This window comes from Cyprinus carpio, chromosome B1 (genome assembly GCF_018340385.1).
Source record: "Cyprinus carpio isolate SPL01 chromosome B1, ASM1834038v1, whole genome shotgun sequence".
NCBI classification, from domain to species: domain Eukaryota; kingdom Metazoa; phylum Chordata; class Actinopteri; order Cypriniformes; family Cyprinidae; genus Cyprinus; species Cyprinus carpio.
Genome location: NC_056597.1, coordinates 11,022,234 through 11,039,729, shown reverse-complemented (window position 1 = coordinate 11,039,729; position 17,496 = coordinate 11,022,234). Strand labels below are relative to the sequence as shown.

Below are 17,496 nucleotides of genomic sequence, written 5' to 3'. Positions count from 1 at the left end.
CTTCACAAACAAGCTCAAATACTCTGCAGTGTGTGCATGCATGCAGAAACAGAAAACGAGTTTAACACTTTACGACATAAAAAAAGTTTCTAATATATAAAAGCATACATATAAACATTAAATAGTAAAAATGTATATTTAAATTCAGAAATGTTATATTTTATATGTGAATATTATATTTATATGTTATATTAAAAATACTATTTACAGAAATTGAATTTAAGTTGCAGTTCCACATCCTGTTTTGTCAATTCATTTCAAATTGTGAATTGGAATTTAGAATGCAGTCTCCGTGATGCGCAGTCCTGATGGTCAGAGAGTACATCCTCTGTATACACAGCATAGTGGAAGTCTACTAACTGTAATATGCAATAAAGTAAATTACAGATAGCCATGCAAAAAAAAGACCAGTTTGGTTTATGCAGGTGAAGCTGCCCCATCATTATCATTCAGAAATATCTGGTTGACCAAGGAAGTCTTGTTGATAAAAGTAGGTTAAGAAGCCTGGTGGGGACTCCAGCTTAGCGACATCCCCAACACACCATATGCTGGGGACCACCTACGCTGGTCTTTTTCAGCAGGGAGTTAAAACACACATACAGATGAATCCTGCGCAGAGTGGAAGAGCGGCAGTCCTCAAAGCACTGAGAGATGGGAGACCTGGGGACTTAGTACACCAGCTTAGCAACGCAATACAGCACATTAGCATGAGAGATTACATGCAGTTTAAAGTGTGATAGGCCTTCAGGGGGTGAGGTGTGGTACTGTAGCTCAGAGAAACTTGAGTGTGTCTTTCCTTTCCACATTCATGCTTCAAATTGAGGACGTCTGATAGAGGACTGCTAGTGTCTTTGGTTTCTCCATTAGGGGTCAAAGGGAGAGTCGCTTTTAACTAATCAAATTATTCTAGAGAATGTGCGCGCTGTACTGTGCAGGCATGTGGTGCTAACACACAGGACGTGTGTGTGTGTGTGTGTGTGTGTGTGTGTGAGAGAGAGAGAGAGAGAGAGAGAGAGAGGTTGGTACTGAGCGCATGTGTGAGGGAAATGCACCACCTCTGCACCTTCTGTCATCTGAGATTTCCATTCAGTGGGAAAGAACTGGATTAATGTAAAGGACAAATTTGTATGATGTGATGTTAACATACTTTCTTCTGTCCAATCCCAGTTGTAACACAGCAGCATCAATGCAAGTGTTTTATTTACCTTTACGTAATAATGCAAACAAACCAAGCATTGATAGTATGGGAAGACTGGGCCCTTTTGTCTATCTAAAATACAATGTACGATGGTCCTCAGCAAGCTTGAAGGCACCACATCCTCACTGTCTTAGTATAACCAATCCAGTAATCCCCAATGTCTACAACAGAAAAGTCTGCTTCTTGCTTTATCTCCCAGGGGCAAATATGAACAAGGGAATAGGCTAATGCTAAGTGCCTTACTCTAATCACACAGTCAAGACAAACCTCATTTCCAGCGTAATACCCTCAAAAACCATCCACATAATCCCGCTGACAATCAAAAGAGTCTTCACCCTTGCACGCCGCCGCTTCCCACTGGATAATATGGCCACCTTAAAAAAATATCATCATTAGCATAAATCACTTTGATGGCTTAGCATCTGCCAAAGGGTGTTATTGACATTTCTAATGCCAATAAACATAACACTCTTCGTTGATTTAAATTAACCTAAGACCCTGAAGTTTCTTTCCTGGATCAGGTCAAATTTGTTCAGGAATAAAAAAGGAAGGTGGGGGAGAAAAAAAAAAAGATGCTAATTCGTTTCTTCAAGGCCAGCTCACCAGAGACCCAGAGACTGCTCTGATTAATTTACATTTATTTCTGACTGCAACATTTTAACATGAGCAAGTGTCAAGCATTCACACAGGAATAAAAGCAACGAGCTTCCTTCCTGTCATGCAATAACACCTTCTTTTGGAGCTATATGACAAGCGGAGGAACTGCAAAAGGTAAAAAAATGGTTTAGAAAAAAAAGTTCTAAAGGCTGAGTGATTTCCATAACCCTGCCATAAACATATGCTATTACAAAAGAACAAATACACATACAGACACAAAAATGTGTGATGTCTTTCACATTCACACATGCACACATAACACTTTATGTAAAAAATTGAATTAAGAACTTCCCTACCGGAACAAGGAAGAACTTTCTTGTTTAAAAAAATAAAAGCCACTGGCCTCACAGTTCTTTGCTATTTTTATTTGTAAAACTTTTTGAATATGACAGCTCCTCAGCTATGTGGACTTATGGGATAGAATAGTGACCACAGGTTGCACACTTCAGAATCTCAGCTGATGCAGAATGTCACTGGGGTATTGTCATTGTCATCATGGATACTAGGCATTCAGACATCCTACGAATATGGGGAAATACATATTTTGTCAAGCAAGCTGAAATGTAATGCCATTGGCTCTCAGAACAGCAACAGTAACAGGACGGGCAACCTCTGACCTCCCAGTTGCTAAAGTAAGTAGTAAAAAGGTTTGCCAGTGGCCCTGTGGGTCTAAAAGAGAGTTAAAGATTTTACATAGGTCAGCAGGGCCAAAAAGGCCCAAGATGCACACATACTGTACATGCATTTCACAATAGCCTTGACAGGTCTCAAGTGCCCTACACATTAAGATGAAAATGAAAACTTGATTACATCCAGGTTACACTTATCCTTGAGTGGCCCCTCTCAGGTGCAAGTGCTGAGTTACGTGTACTTCACTTGATTATCCTAGAAATAAAAATAATTTAGCGTGAAATTGTTGAATATCTCGCTTATGAAAATGAGGGCTATTGAGCACAGCTTCGAGTGTGTGGCAGAATTGTTCTGAAATGTGTGAGAACACCTTCATAAACAGAATCGTTCCTGGAATCTTGTATCGTGGGATAGCATTTCACAGAAGAGCGTTAGCGTCAGAATCTATAATTGAGGTGGTGTATGAGAGCTCTGGAGGGCAGACAGGCCGGACGGCCATGAAAAACCCATAGACAGAGGCAACAACGCTGGTGCCACCAGCGGCTCCAGCATAAGAGGCCTCTCTGGCTAAACTACTGATAAGAAGCATAAAAATCAATGATTAGTGGCTGGCGCCTATGCTAACTCAGCCAGTGCTATTCATTTGGATCAAACATAGCCACTTCCGGCTCAGGCCTCGTGTACTTCTAATGTTTCATGGGCTCTTGATTTGGGCGATGCTCTCCACCACATTCATTGACGTTCTGCTAACAAAGAAGAGGGCTACAAATGGACCTGAAGCTCTGATGTAGTGCTAGCATTCTCATCAGGATTAACTAGCCTCTCAAAGAATGAGACAGGCACGAAAAGGAGCACAAATTAATTTTAGTGCCCACGTTAATGAATCAGAATATTCCCTGTACTTCACACATAAGCAGCGGGGTGCAGCATGGCTAAAGCATAGGTGCAAATAGCATGACAAAGCAATTTTACATTTTATATTTATTTAGTTTTGTAGTGTGCTGAACTAAACCACACTGAGCTAAATACTAAATGAACTAAAAAAGTAAATGAAAAAAAAGTGACAGACACACAAGCATGTTTCTGTTCAGTAAGTCTATGTAGTTTATACTCTTCAAAAATTTGGGGTCAGTAAGATTTTTAATGTTTTAGAAAAAGACCACAACTGGAGAAAATTTTTTAAAATGTAATTTATTATTGTTATTGCAAAGCTGAATTTTCAGCAGCAATTACTCCAGTCTTCAGTGTCACATGATCCTTCAGAAATCATTCTAATATGCCTATTTTGGTGGTCAAAAACATAAAATAAAAAATACATAAATCAAAAATATTTAGTGTGAGTTTTGATTAGCAAAATTAGTTTTGATCTTTAAATAAAAAGTGTTAATTTGTTTCTTTTCACAAAACTAAACAAAAAAAACAAAACAAAACAAAACAAAACAAAACCTACTTACCCCAAGCTTTTGAATGGTAGTGTAGCTACAGTTTTTGTTTTTGTTTCTTTCTAATGTGTATATGTTATCATTTGAATGCAAATTAATGTGATAAAAATAATAATTAATTAATTAGATATCTCAACAAAGTTTGTAAAAAATTTCAAATTCCAAACTCAAATATAATTTTATTTAAAACAGTTATTAAAATAAATACTCCAACTCAGAAATCACTTATGTTGTATTACGTAGCAGAAACGTCAGCAATAAACCCCAGCTGTGATGCAACTTCACCTTTGACTCTTTTTTTCAATGGACAATTTTTTTTTTAAATAATTCTGCAGCAGTAAGGAAAAGAAGGAAGGGTGAAAGGACACATGGATGGATGTATGAAATGATAGAGAGAGAAGTCGATGTGAAGCAATAGCAAAATCTCAAGGGGATGAGGTAGAAATATCTGGCTTTTCTCCTTCTCAGCAGATACTACAGCGGGACTGCGGAATGGCGCCTCTGGGAACAGTTAATACATCACATGAGTCGACACACTACAGTGTCTTTACATTCTCTTTCATCTCCTCTGATTTTTCTTATTTATATATCTATTATTTTTATCTGTGCTGTATAACCTCTATCCAGTCTGTGCCTCGGCACTCCTCCTTTTTTCCCATCATTCACTTCCCTATCTCTCTCTTGGTTTGAGCAATGTACTGGTCTGTCACCTCGTGTCACATGTCAGTGAGTGTCTCTGAATCACTAGAGAGCCCCTCTGCTCCACACAACTGACTCCATACATATCCCACAGGCCTCTGGGGCTGTCGCTCACACAGCGCCACACAGGGGACAAAGACAGAGAGAGAGAGAGAGACAGAAAAGAGAGAGTTTGTGTCCTTGAAGCACTCAGCCAGCTCAGTGACCCTTTGTGCATTCAAGCAGTGAAGAATCGGCCCGGTCTAGAAAAAAAAATAAAAATTCAGCCTCTCGTGCCACATTTCCCATATTCCTTTGTACTCTTTGAGAAAATGCAGGCCTTGGACTTTGAGGAGGAATGTGTGCATGTATCTGTAAAGGCTGTAGACAAGCAGCTCTGGGATGTGTTAAGGCAGTATTCCCTCGGGTTTCTCTCTTTGACACACTGCTGGTAAAGTGTTTCTCCCTGACCTCTAGCTTGGTCTGTGGACACGAGCTTAGGCCTAATGGATGAATTACCTAAAAACGACAAGGAAAACACGTCCCAAAATATAGCAGGCATTAGACAGACTAATAAATAAAGGTTTTGTGCCCTTAGGAGATTACTAAATACAACAAAGCAGCAAATACTTTCTCTCATCCTGAGATGACTCTCGAAATGTAATCCTTACTTCAGCAAGAGAAAACAGGAAGCTTTCATTCCTGGAATAATTATAAGAACTGGCATGATAGCCACTTTGACTGGAAGTAGTATTTATTAAAAAGAAATAAAAACATCCTTGCTTTTATATGAATTTTATATTCAAAAGAGAAGATCTCAAATCGCTTTAAATTGCTCCGCCAAAGGCTACAGCGGTGGCTTTCACCTGTCTTCTTCCTCGCCACAGGGAGGCGGCTGTCATCCGAGGTCGTCCTTGACAGTTTGTGATTTGTTCGTCAGAATATTCTAAATATTCGTGGGCCAAGCAAACTCAACACAAAGCAGATGATTTCAGAATGGAATGTATGGATTTTTAAGGCTTCAAGGCTACTTTTACATGACTTTGGTTATAAAGGAGGTAAAATACATCATCTGTGTGATACGAAGTTCACTATTTTCTCATTTCTGGAAGCGTATAATATGATGTTCCTTCATCCACATGTGTAACACAATGTCAGTGGCTCATTTCATAATGTGTAGACTGATTAATCTTCCTTGGACTCTTTCCCCTTTTTCTCCCATACTTTCTGCATTTTCCCATCTTCTCCCGTTTTTGCCCTCCCCTTCTCCTAGAAGCTATGAATGATTTCTTTGTTCGGACAGACAGGCTAATTGAGAGGGCCTTTTCTGAGTATCATTAAAACGGATGATTGCCGGCCATCCAAAAAATGAATGTCCCAGGTGACCTATAAAACTCAATTGATCTTAACAGTGGGCAGTGGGGGAGAAAAGAGACACATTTAGACAGGCTTTCATCAGCAATTACACCACATTTTGTAATTAAATTATGTCTTGGTAAGCGTGGTAATTAAATAAGGTGTAGAAGGTTTGCTGGACTCCTGGCTAATGGCTAACAGAGAGAGAAGGAGGTAAATTCATGCCAGTGAAAGTTTCCAGACAACTGAAGTGCTCACATCTTTACCTAAACCCAAGAACAGACACAGTAAACTTTGCACTTTGACTGGCTTTTCCTCTTCAGGTTTGACAGCAAATTAATTTAGCAGAGTGACACCTAGCCAATAAGATCTTATGCAGACACAAACGTTCTGTTTGCACTGGGGAAACAAAACAAAACTTAAAACAACAACAACAACAACACACACACACACACAAAACAAACAAAAACACAAAACACAAAAAACAAGACGATAAAACAAAACAAAACAAAACAAAACAAAAAACACAAAACAAAACAAAAAACAAACAGAACAAAACAGAACAAAACAAAAAACATAGAACAGAACACTTATCAGAACAATTATAAAAATGAAGAATGGTATTGTTATATTTTTATTGTATGGTTTATTGTATGGATTACCGGTGGTGCAGGTTTTTGCACTGACAGACTCCACACACACTGCACAGCCTGTTTAATGAATTCATTCCACACAGACTGAAATGTGGCTGAAATTAAGTGAAAAAAATCCCAGAAGTGTCTCTGGAGAATGACAACCATTGTAACGTTTTAACAAAAATGAGTTGAGCATGGTGCTAAAAATGTGCTGCAGTGACGGGAGGTTGTCTATGGCTCTGTTCTGTTTTACATTTGCCCTCTCTTACGACTTGAACAGAGCAGCACATATCATCTGGGCTTTAGAGGTGCATTGTTAGCTTTTGCTGATTGTGACATATGGCACCACCCCCCGAGCGATTTGTAAGCTATTGATTCATTGCTATGTACTGGTTCTCCATGAGTGGCTTCTGCTTACGAACTTGCTAAAGCAAAATCAACAAGCAGACAACATTTTAAACAGCATTTGTTTCATATACACCACGAAAATTATTTTTATATGAGGCTCGGTACAGAAAATGTAGTACTTGCACACTCACAATGTACAGAGGCAAAAAAACAGATTTCAAGGATCTGATTACGAGGTTCCTGTCTGTTTCTGTAATTCTGAGCATTTGCATATCTGCATTTTTTCACACTGACCAAAATCTGACATGGAGCCACTTAAGTATTAACCCTAATCAGTATGCGTAAGAATGCAAGTACGCGAAACTACATTGTAAATGAAACCTTCTGGCCTTTTCCATTGCGTTTACCCGCTGGACTACTGCGAGGAAGCTCATACTTTGCACAGATGGCTAGAAGCTTTTTCTCTTTCTCCATCTCTCTCTTATCCCTTTCAGACGTCCCCTCCAGTGCTGACATCATCGGCCTCTTCTGCGAATACCGAAAGGGCATGGCTCTGCTTTTTTGGTGAAGTTCTCAGGCTGGAAACTTGATGTTCGAATTGAGAAGGTGATTTGGGAGCGCAGAGGGAAATCTATTCCTCTGCTGCACTCAAATCACAAGGGCAAAAGCTGCACACTCAGAGTGGTGATGAAAAGCGGCCATATCTGAATTCTAATATTTGAACTGATCTGAATAACCGTCTCAAGGCACATCCGAACAGAGTGGCCTGCACCGGTGTGCAGACTGATGTCAAACGCCAGGTTAGGGTGGAATAAAAGTGGCTTGTTAATGTTGGATTACACAGTCTGGTTTAACATGGCCCATTGTGCGCAGCTCTCACTCACGGCTCGTGAAACTGTCACTCTGTCAGTCAAAGCCCAGCTCTGGAAAGTGCCACTGTGGAGAGAGTGCTCTTTAATGATGGTGTGCTAGTGTAACAAAGCACGGTTAATGCCATTACGCCGTCAGCGCTGCCTCATAACATCCTTGCCATAATGGCGCTCGTTTCAAACTCAGTTTTACGAGTTGCAATTAACTTTACCCAGATCACCACTTTTTTTTTTTACCTCCAGGTGTTGGGAAAAGGAAATAACACGTTCTTTCACTGCGAGCCAGAATGCCAAGCTGGTGGCAGCAAGGCGGCTTTCCAGTATCGGGGGCTGCTTTGGGGTCCAGATCTGGATTCGGTCTGCTCTGATGGAATGACCAGAGAGTTATATGACACCACCACTGGACAGAAATGAATCCAGGGCTGGCTTAGAGCATCTAGCAGGGTCTGCTTGTAATCTGTCCAGTCTGGGGGGTGCGGACGAGGGGGGCAAGGAGGGTCCTACGCCAGTCTGAGTGGTCTACACTCTAGTGCTAACAGAACACAGCTGCTTCTCGTTCACGCCGGGTTTACTGAGATAAGAGCACTCACTCTATCAGCCAACACTGCTATGTATACACAGCATGGAGATTAGTTTGCACATGTGCAGGTCCTGTTAAATGATGGACAGTAACTAAAAGTGCTACTTGCTCATCTATTAACACTCTAAATGCTTCTAATTAATGCTCTTATATGTACATTGCATGCCTTACTATGAAGCTAATACTATAAAGAAACAGAGAAAATAAATACCAGCTTTAATCAGGACCATCAATCAGTACACTGATTGAACAGATGATTTGATGTTTCCTGACATAAGACCTTTAACCTGTCCACATTTATCCGTATTTCCTTCCTGCGCTACATCTGTTCTCAAGAATCAACTTGCGGTCCAAATAATGAACTTTTCTCAGCAGTGTTTCTATCCTGCCCTCCTTCTACTTGATCTTTCGTTACAAAGCCTTGTTACCTGATCAAAAAAATGAAAGAATGAAAAACATCTTTGCTTCAATGCTGAATCTACAGAATCTACGACTGGATGTGAAACTGCAGCATGTGATGTCGACTGCTGTTTCTTTGCAGGCATTTGATGCCCACTGATTGTAATGTCTTTGAAGTAACCCTCTGCTGCACAGACCTATTCTCAGAAAGAGCTGTAGGTAACTGTGTTTTACATTGTATTAGCTCTCTGTGTTTAAACTGAATCCATATGGGTCAGTTATGTATGTGCGTCTCTTGTGCCCAAGAGAGCAGGAAAGAGAGAACGAGTGCTTTGGTATGTAATAGTTATTTTTGACTGGCCACATATTTGGTATTCAGAGCAGGCTTCATGCTCTATATGAATGATATTTACACATGAATATAATATAATATATTCATTAAGTCCTTGCTAAACGAGGGCTTAATTAACTTATTTTTGTGAAAAACTCAAATTCGACCAAAATTGACATTGAGTTGTTTTTTCTATTCACATCAGGAAAAAAATGTCAAAACACCTCCTTACTGAATAATAAGGCTATTTAAATAAACCTTTATATGAATACACTTTTATTCTATTATTATATTCTTTTATTTTTTATTCTATTTTCCTATTATTATTTATTTTATTATGATTTGGCAGAGCAGAGACCATTAATTTAAATTATTGAATAATTCAGCATCATCATCCTGGTAGCAATTTTCTTTGAATCCAAGGAATGACATTATTACTAGAAATGACCATAAGGTGGCAAAATGTATGTATATGTATATGTATATGTATATGTATATGTATATGTATATGTATATGTATATGTATATATTTTATTTTTATATGTGTGTGTGTATGTATATAATAACTATTGTATATATTATTAGTTTTGTGTAATTTTATTGTTTGATATTTGTTTAGGTAATGTTATTAATTAAACAGAATACAGACCATCAGCACTGAGATGGCATTTCTATCCTATTGTGTGCACCTTTTTTCTTTTTCTAGTAAATGTTAGTACGTTGCCTGTGTGTGCAAGTCACATATTATATAAGTTTAATATAGTGTAACTATTCCAGCTACCTGCAATTACAGAAATACACAAACACGCATGCACTGGAATTGCAGCCACAGGGCCCTTAGGAAGTGCAGTGTTTCTCGGTAAACACACTCTCTGTTATGTGAGCGATAAGGGTGTTTGAGTGAGCTGCTGATAGCTCATCCTTCTTACAAAACAGACACACATGCTGTTGTTACACTGCCGAGGTGAGTTCACGACCCTCACGGGAAAACAATGCATCTCAGTTTAGCCTCCGGAGGTGCCACAAAACCGTAGCCATTCAGCCATGGCATGGGATGAAATCAAACTGTAGGCATCCATTTGTGTCTTTTTTTTTTGTTGTTTTCTTTTTCTTTCATGTTGTTGTGGGCTTTCGGACCAGTTAAGCAACAGCTACCTGTACGACTGGATAGACTGTAGTTTGAAGCCGGAAGGCAAAAGTTTGTTTTCCAAAAATGTGTCTACTACTGTTGGCTTGCTAAACAACTGGAACACTGCAGGAAATGTGCCTGGAGGGAACAGAAACTGAGATACTGGAAGAGACCAGCGGACTATGTGAAGCTCTGTTTCAGAAGGTGTATTCATAAACCCGATGTAAGATACAATGGTGCATAAAAGCTGTACTAAAATACGCCAGTCTGACTCACTTCTGATTACTAGTGCTGCTTTAGTTCTGTGTAAATTCAGTGTCAGTGCTTAAACTTTGCTGTTGTCATAACAGAACTTGTAATATATACATGCATACATACATATAATCATTGTATTCTTTAAAATTGAACCGCACAATTTTTTAATATTTTTCTAGATTCTTTTTGTTCTTATATTTGTATTTTTAATTTATGTGTAAAATGCATTTTTTGCCTTATTTGCATAATTAAACTATTAACTCTTAACTAACGCATTTGTTCTGTGCTTCAGATGCAGTTTCTGTCTGTCTGTGCTGTGTAAAAATGGCAAGAAGGAGTTTGATTGATTTTGCACAACATGCTTTACTACCTGTAAATCTCTTCTATGGGTTCATGTAAAGTCAATAAAAGGCTTGACTGTAAGAAAAATGTCCAGCGTAAAAATGAGCATAGATTTCCCTGTTTCTGGCTGGGATAAAAATAAAGAACTGTATGCTCTTTCCATTAGTAAGATAAATGGCATAATAAATACTTATCAAAACCACATATTTACAAAACCAGTACTAAAGCAAAATGTCATTGTGGCATGTACATAAATGTTTCATTTGTGGTTTTCTCAACGAATCACCTGTCGCTAATAAATTAAGTGAATTTTCAAGTGTAAACAATCATCATGCTTTCATGAACGCCGTGCTGTTTCACAGGTCTATTCGGCTTATTTATGTGCCACGCATATCAGTGGTCTGGCTCATTGTTAGTTATTGGTGGTGCAATCGTTGCGCAACGCTGTTCTTTTCTTTTGCAATCTTTCCCAACAGCCCGTTCCCATCGCCATCACCCCGTATCTTCCTGAGCAGGTCTCTAAGCTAAACCACTGATATCAATAACTTCGTAAGGACCAGAGGACCACAGCTAGTGTGGCCCGCACAACCCCAGAGCAATTTAAACTGAAAGAAACAACAACGGCATTGCTTTTCAATTCATACACACACTCAGCCGCAACATGAATGTCATAACCCTTATATAAGTATCTCATTTTATAATACAAAACATGCTTGGCCTTTTTCTGCACTCGAGCTCTGAATTTTTTTTCTCTCTGCAGACATATTCAGCACCTGGTTATTGTTAAAATGCAGTTTTTTACAGACTTTTTGAACATATTTATCTCTCTATAGCCCATTTAATCACGCGTCCAATTAAAGCGGTCCTGTCTGAAAAAGCATTAGCCTGCTAAAAAGGAAGCAGGATGCACTAAACTACATATATTAGATACATTAGAGATAAAAGGCTTTAGTTCTCATCTAATTGCTTATTGAGCACTTTTGTAAAGTTAGCTGAAGTAATTAGGTGAGTGCGTTTTTAAATTGCAACATACTCGATCGTGTTTGGATGTGTTGCTTATTAATACACAATTTTGCATGCTGTAATGTTAAGGTGTGTATGTTTGTGTGTTTACACCTAAATCCAGGCATCCTCCATGAAGGAATTTCTGTGCCCTGAACTGCTGTGCCGGAGTAAGCCGGTTAAGATATTTACAGGATTTGCATTACTGTTGACACATTTTTCATAATCTCATTAAGCTGACACCTATGACCCTCTTTATATAAAACATAAGGAAAGGAGGTGGACACTTCACTCCATCAAGCAGAAAATCTCTCCCAGAGGTCTCTATCACCTCCGATGATTCAGCAAAACAGCGACACAGACTACCGGTGCTTATGGCAATGCAAGTAATAGAAAAGAGTGCTTGAGAATGTCCTGACACGATAAATCAGGCTTGACCAGTGGTCACTACTGCTGAGAAAATTTGGTGGATTTACAAGCCAGACACACACACAGAATGTAAGCTCTTGACCCAAACCAAATGGGTCTCTGTGAGCGTTCAAGTGAGGCATTCCAGTCAGGGGAAAAAAAGGTGTCAGGACGGAGAAGTTCCTGCTTCCCTCCTGTCAAATCCTTTGATGTAGCTTCACAGGCTCTTAAAAAACGGGGCGAGTTTAGATGTCAGTTCTGAAACTTTCTTTCCTTCAGCCGGGTACATGGACTAATGGCAGCGCAACTGCTTCCTTGCTCACAGCAGGGCAAGCTCTCTCATATCTGCTGTGCAATTTTTGATTAAAGCCCCTCAAAATAATGAAATAACCAAAATCAAAATGGAGACACATTAAAACCTCAGTCGGGGAGCGGTGCTAACGAGACCCTGAATAGTCAGTTGAGGTCTTCGGTTCTTTCTCCTGTAGTTAGGGTTCTCCCCCCTTCTCTATCCCTCTTCCCCCGAACCCCCTGTAGTGCGCAGATGTGTGTGTGTGTGTGTGTGTTTGTGTGAGATTGTGTGGGGGGGGAGAGGGGGGGGAGGGGGGGGGGGGAAAGAAACACAAAAGAGCTTCAAACAAGCTCAAAATCAAAAACAGATCCAGACAGAGGAGCAGGTGTCATATGATGGCAAGATGGTTGCAAATGACAGAGGTGGCACAGCATTTTCTGCTGGATCTAAAGAAAAGTTGATTATCTAAATAGAAATCATGATTATGCAGAATACAAAAAAAAAAAAAGTTCTGGCTTGAAAGTGATTTTTCCAGTTTTGGATTACAGGACACATAAAAGAAGAATTATATGAATATATGTAATAAATTAAGAAATGTAAGAAATTATAACTTTTAATGAGCAAGGGTGCATTAAATTAATCATAATCTATCTATCATGTTAAAATAAAATTGATTTACTAGAATATTAAATTATAGTAATATTTCAAAAAAAGTTTATACTGTATTTTCAAACAAATAAATGAAGTCTTGGTGAATTTTTTTAAAAACATTAACAAACAGATAAATAAATAAATAAATAAGTATATTGTTATTATCTTCATACATGCATATATGTAACTTCATAAATTCAAAAAAGAAAGAAAGAGAAAGAAAGAAAGAAAGAAAGAGAAAAATTATATTTGTCTTTGCTCTAGTGTGAAAACTGTTTGTGTGTGTTGTGTGTGTGTGTGTGTGTGTGTGTGTGTGTGTGTGTGTGTCTTTCCCTCTCCTTTCATTCGCTCCCTCCGGGGGCGTGAGCAGGTGTCCAGTGACCCAGGAAGAGGGAGACACGGGTGGGCATGCGGTGAAGCGCATCCCTGGCTCAAATGTCCCCTGGAGACGGAGGACAAAATATCCCTCCTTTGTTAGCGGCCATCTCTCACTCACCCTCTCCTCTTCTTTCCTTTCTCCCTCTCCCTTCTTTTCTGCTGCAGCGGAACACGTTGTGTTCAGGTGTTTCTCCCGACCCCTTCTCCATTACAGGATATTAAGTCCAAAGAGCGAGAGCAGGCATTGCGACTGCACTCTATGCCGAGCCGAGAGTGTCTCTGTACGAGCATCTCTCTCAGTGTACTCTCTAATAGAGTTTAAGGGTGAACTTGGAAATGTGGGACCAGAATTGAGATCCTTTCACTAGAACCGTATCTGACAGCGCTACACACACCTCTTTCACTTCCACTCTCAGCTTCGGGTTGACAAATCCTGCTTTTTCCCCAAATGGAATTAACCTCCATTGCGTTTGAAGTCAAAAGGCAGTGTCGCGAGGGCCGACGGCCTATCCGCACAAACACAATCAAGCTCTGAGGCGACAAGCAGAGAAATCTTGAAAGCTACAAATGACTCCATCTTGAATTCAGTAGAGAGGGGAGTCAGGGAAAGAGGCCGAAAAAGCCAAACAGTGTGTCAATCATTTGGACACACTTTCTTCCATGGTGACGCCAGGCACATGTAAACAGGAAATCTTTTGGTATGGCTGAAGAAAGCTTTTTTCAACATTCATGTCAAGAGGCACGACTTGGAGGGAAATGGTAGCTGAAGTTAATACCAAAGATCTCGTAATGCAGAGAAGTGAAACAAACCAAGGAAAGAAAGAAAATGATCTTTTTATTTTCTCCTCATGGACTCACTAACACTGTCTGCAGCTGTCTCTTGTTAGGACATAAGCCTCAGCAACTGCAGCATATGCCACAATTCAATGAGACAATTAGGAAAAAACCCACACGCACTTATGTTACATGTTAACACTTGAGCAAAAAAAAAAAAAAAAAAAAAATTCTAAACAATTGCTCTGTTCCAAAACCTACTGATCTGTCCAACAGAGAAGGCATTTTAAAACATCACAGGCTGTTACAAAAGATGACTGTTAGAACTTAATTATGCTTCATTATACAATATCTTATTTCATAGGTATCCTTCACAGTGAAGACAAGCTCGGTGAAAAAATAAATCCAAGATGTTGATCATAAATAAGTCAATATTTTATTGTAACAACAATAATTAAGTCCATATTTCATGCAATAATAAAAGATAAAATTGTGAAATTAAAAAAAGTTATTTTTTTTTTTTTTTTTTTTTTTTTTTTTAGGTTATTGAAGTGGTTGTTGAATTACTTGATCATTTTATATATATATATATATATATAATATAATATAGATACTATATATTATGATAATTTTATATATATATATAAGTATATTCATTATAAAAATGCCCATGGAGTTATTAAAGTGTATTATTAAAACTTATTAATATTACTTTATATGATTTCAAATCATACTTCTATAATGAAGCTTCTTCATTCAATATATCCTGTTTTTTCTTTAAGACCAGGGGAATTCTGTTTTTTTTTTTCAAAGACAAAATTAATTAAAATAAAATGTTATTTAATATACATACATACATATATATATATATAACATATATAACATTTTATTTTTAAGATTTTGAGGTGCATCTTGGATGATTCCCAGAGTCTTGAAAAAAAAAAAAAAAACCTGTTTGAGAACCACTGGACTAGAGTATGGCATGTTTAACTTAGAAAAACGCTAACATTAAACTCTCAGAAACAACTAGCGTTGACTTCCTTCTCTTATTTTTTTTTTTTTTATATCAATCTGAGATACACACACATACAGCTTCTTTCACAAATATTAACTACATTAAGTAAAGTAAATCAAGAATCTGCAGAATCTGCTCCCTAAGGATCAGTGCGTTCATTGCTCTGGTCATCAGAGATCTGAGAGTCACCCCACACATTCATCTCATAATGGAAGCAAATATAACAATCCTCCACACTCAGCACTTTGCTTTCCTTAATTAAGCCAAAAGGTGTTAATGAAAGTGATTAGATAAGGTCTTCTTAAAGGTTATTTGCACACAACACCTGTTAGTCTAAGGAATATTAATAAATGAGAATAAGTGACAGGAGAGTGTGTGTGCAGGGAAGATAATGAATGATTCAGCTCTTCGTTTGCTTCATTTCCCCCTTTCTTTCAAAATGGCTGTCCTTTAGCTCATTGTCAGCAGCTTTAATTCTCAATTCATTTCATGAAAAAAAGAGAGAAAAAAACCCCATTTCATTCTCAATTGGACCTGAAAAGAATAACAGGAAACAAATCTGAGGGATTTTAGTGTGAATAAAAATATAATCAAAAAAGCATGTGAGGGCGTGATGACAAACCCCCCCACCGAGGCCCCGCTCTGGGAGACTGGCAGCGGAAGTGTGGCGGTGAGGCCCAGAGGAAGCCTGTCACCTGAGCATTCTTTGAACCATCACAGCTGCCTTGTGGGAATGAACGATGGCAGCAAAGAGAAAGAAGGAGAGAGAGAGAGAGGGAGAGAGATCATCGCTTCCATCACTTCTCCAGGTTTCAAGCATGATCAAATTTGCACTTCAAACCGCTGGGGCCTGTTAACCAGCCATTGTGTGTGTTCGCTCATGCGAGCGGAGCATTCCAACGATGGCTAGGTAAGGTCTCCTAGCGTCCAACACAAAGACAGACCTTTGATTGGGCAGCTGGAGGATCCCCTCAGGGCTGCGGAAGCAGTAGTACGGGTATAAAGAGAAAGAGTGCGTGCGGATGTATTGACTTCATTCTGCTAGTTATTGACTCTCAGCCCAGTCGTGATAAAAGTCAAAAGAGTGTGATAATGGTAATATTGTGCAAGAGAAATGTGCATAGTAATTCCTTTCATAGGGTCTTCTATGTTGGAAAATCCATCTTAAGTTTTGGAAAATGGTAGCTGATTTCTAGGCAGTTCAAACTGTTTTTTTTTGAACGCCCACAATTTCCCAAAAAACAGCTTGAGCACCTTAAGCTTCACTGGAAGCTTGTTTGTTGTTGGTCCAAGATGGATAATGACCATCTCAGACCAGCTAGAATCCAGTAACCATTTTCCAAAACACAGCTATCAGCTTAAGCTTTTTTTTTTTATCTGTAGCTGAACTAAAAGACAAAAAGGCTGAATGTGGCCCTAGCGTGGCTCCACTCACCGTTCTCACTGTCTGATTTGTTCTCGTGCTCTGTGTCGGTCAGGGTCAGGACTGAGTTCGAGCGGCTGGACAAGCAGGAGTTGCGGCCAGACTTCACACCCCTGCCCCAGAGGCGCATGGCACGTTCCGGTGACATCACCCCCTCGTTCTCAGTGTCCATATCTGAGCCTGCGCCAACGGAGTAGCCGCGGTGGGGGAGGCCCATCTCTGCGCAGAAGGCCAAGCCACGGCGTGTGGCTGGTTCACATATTCCCAGCTGCCTCAGGTTAAAGTTCTGACCTGTAAAAAAAATGCAACAAACCAATTGAGCATATATCTATATACATGGTCCAACACAAACAATTTACAGGTGCCAAATGTAAATACAAACTGGCATTGGTGAGTACATAAAATAGAGTTATACAGCAATTGAACTGTAACGTTTTTAAGTATCAAAACACATTTGAGTTTTAATTGCTATAACAGAGTGAGAGTTATTTTGCTTGTTTTTCACATGTAAGCAAAGCAAATTAAAGAAAACATCAGTGTCTATGCTACATCGTTTACAATTTTACCATTTTTATATCCATTGTTCAATTCTTTCAGACCATATAAATATATGTATAGACACACACACACTTCCATTCAAACGTTTGGAGTAAGAAATACATTACTTACATTTTATTCATTTATTACAATACAGTTATTCAGCG

The 17,496-nt window shown here is 38.9% G+C and overlaps 1 protein-coding gene across 17 annotated transcripts in view; it reads right to left on the bottom strand.

Moving 5' to 3' along the window:
- LOC109087252 (teneurin-3-like) overlaps positions 1-17,496 on the bottom strand; it is a 497,439-nt gene that overhangs the window by 182,163 nt on the left and 297,780 nt on the right. For all 17 annotated transcript variants that reach the window (XM_042716547.1, XM_042716552.1, XM_042716548.1 and 14 more), the window contains one exon: positions 16,805-17,083. In XM_042716547.1, coding sequence (XP_042572481.1) covers positions 16,805-17,083 — 279 coding nt within the window. The remainder of the gene's footprint in view (positions 1-16,804; positions 17,084-17,496) is intronic.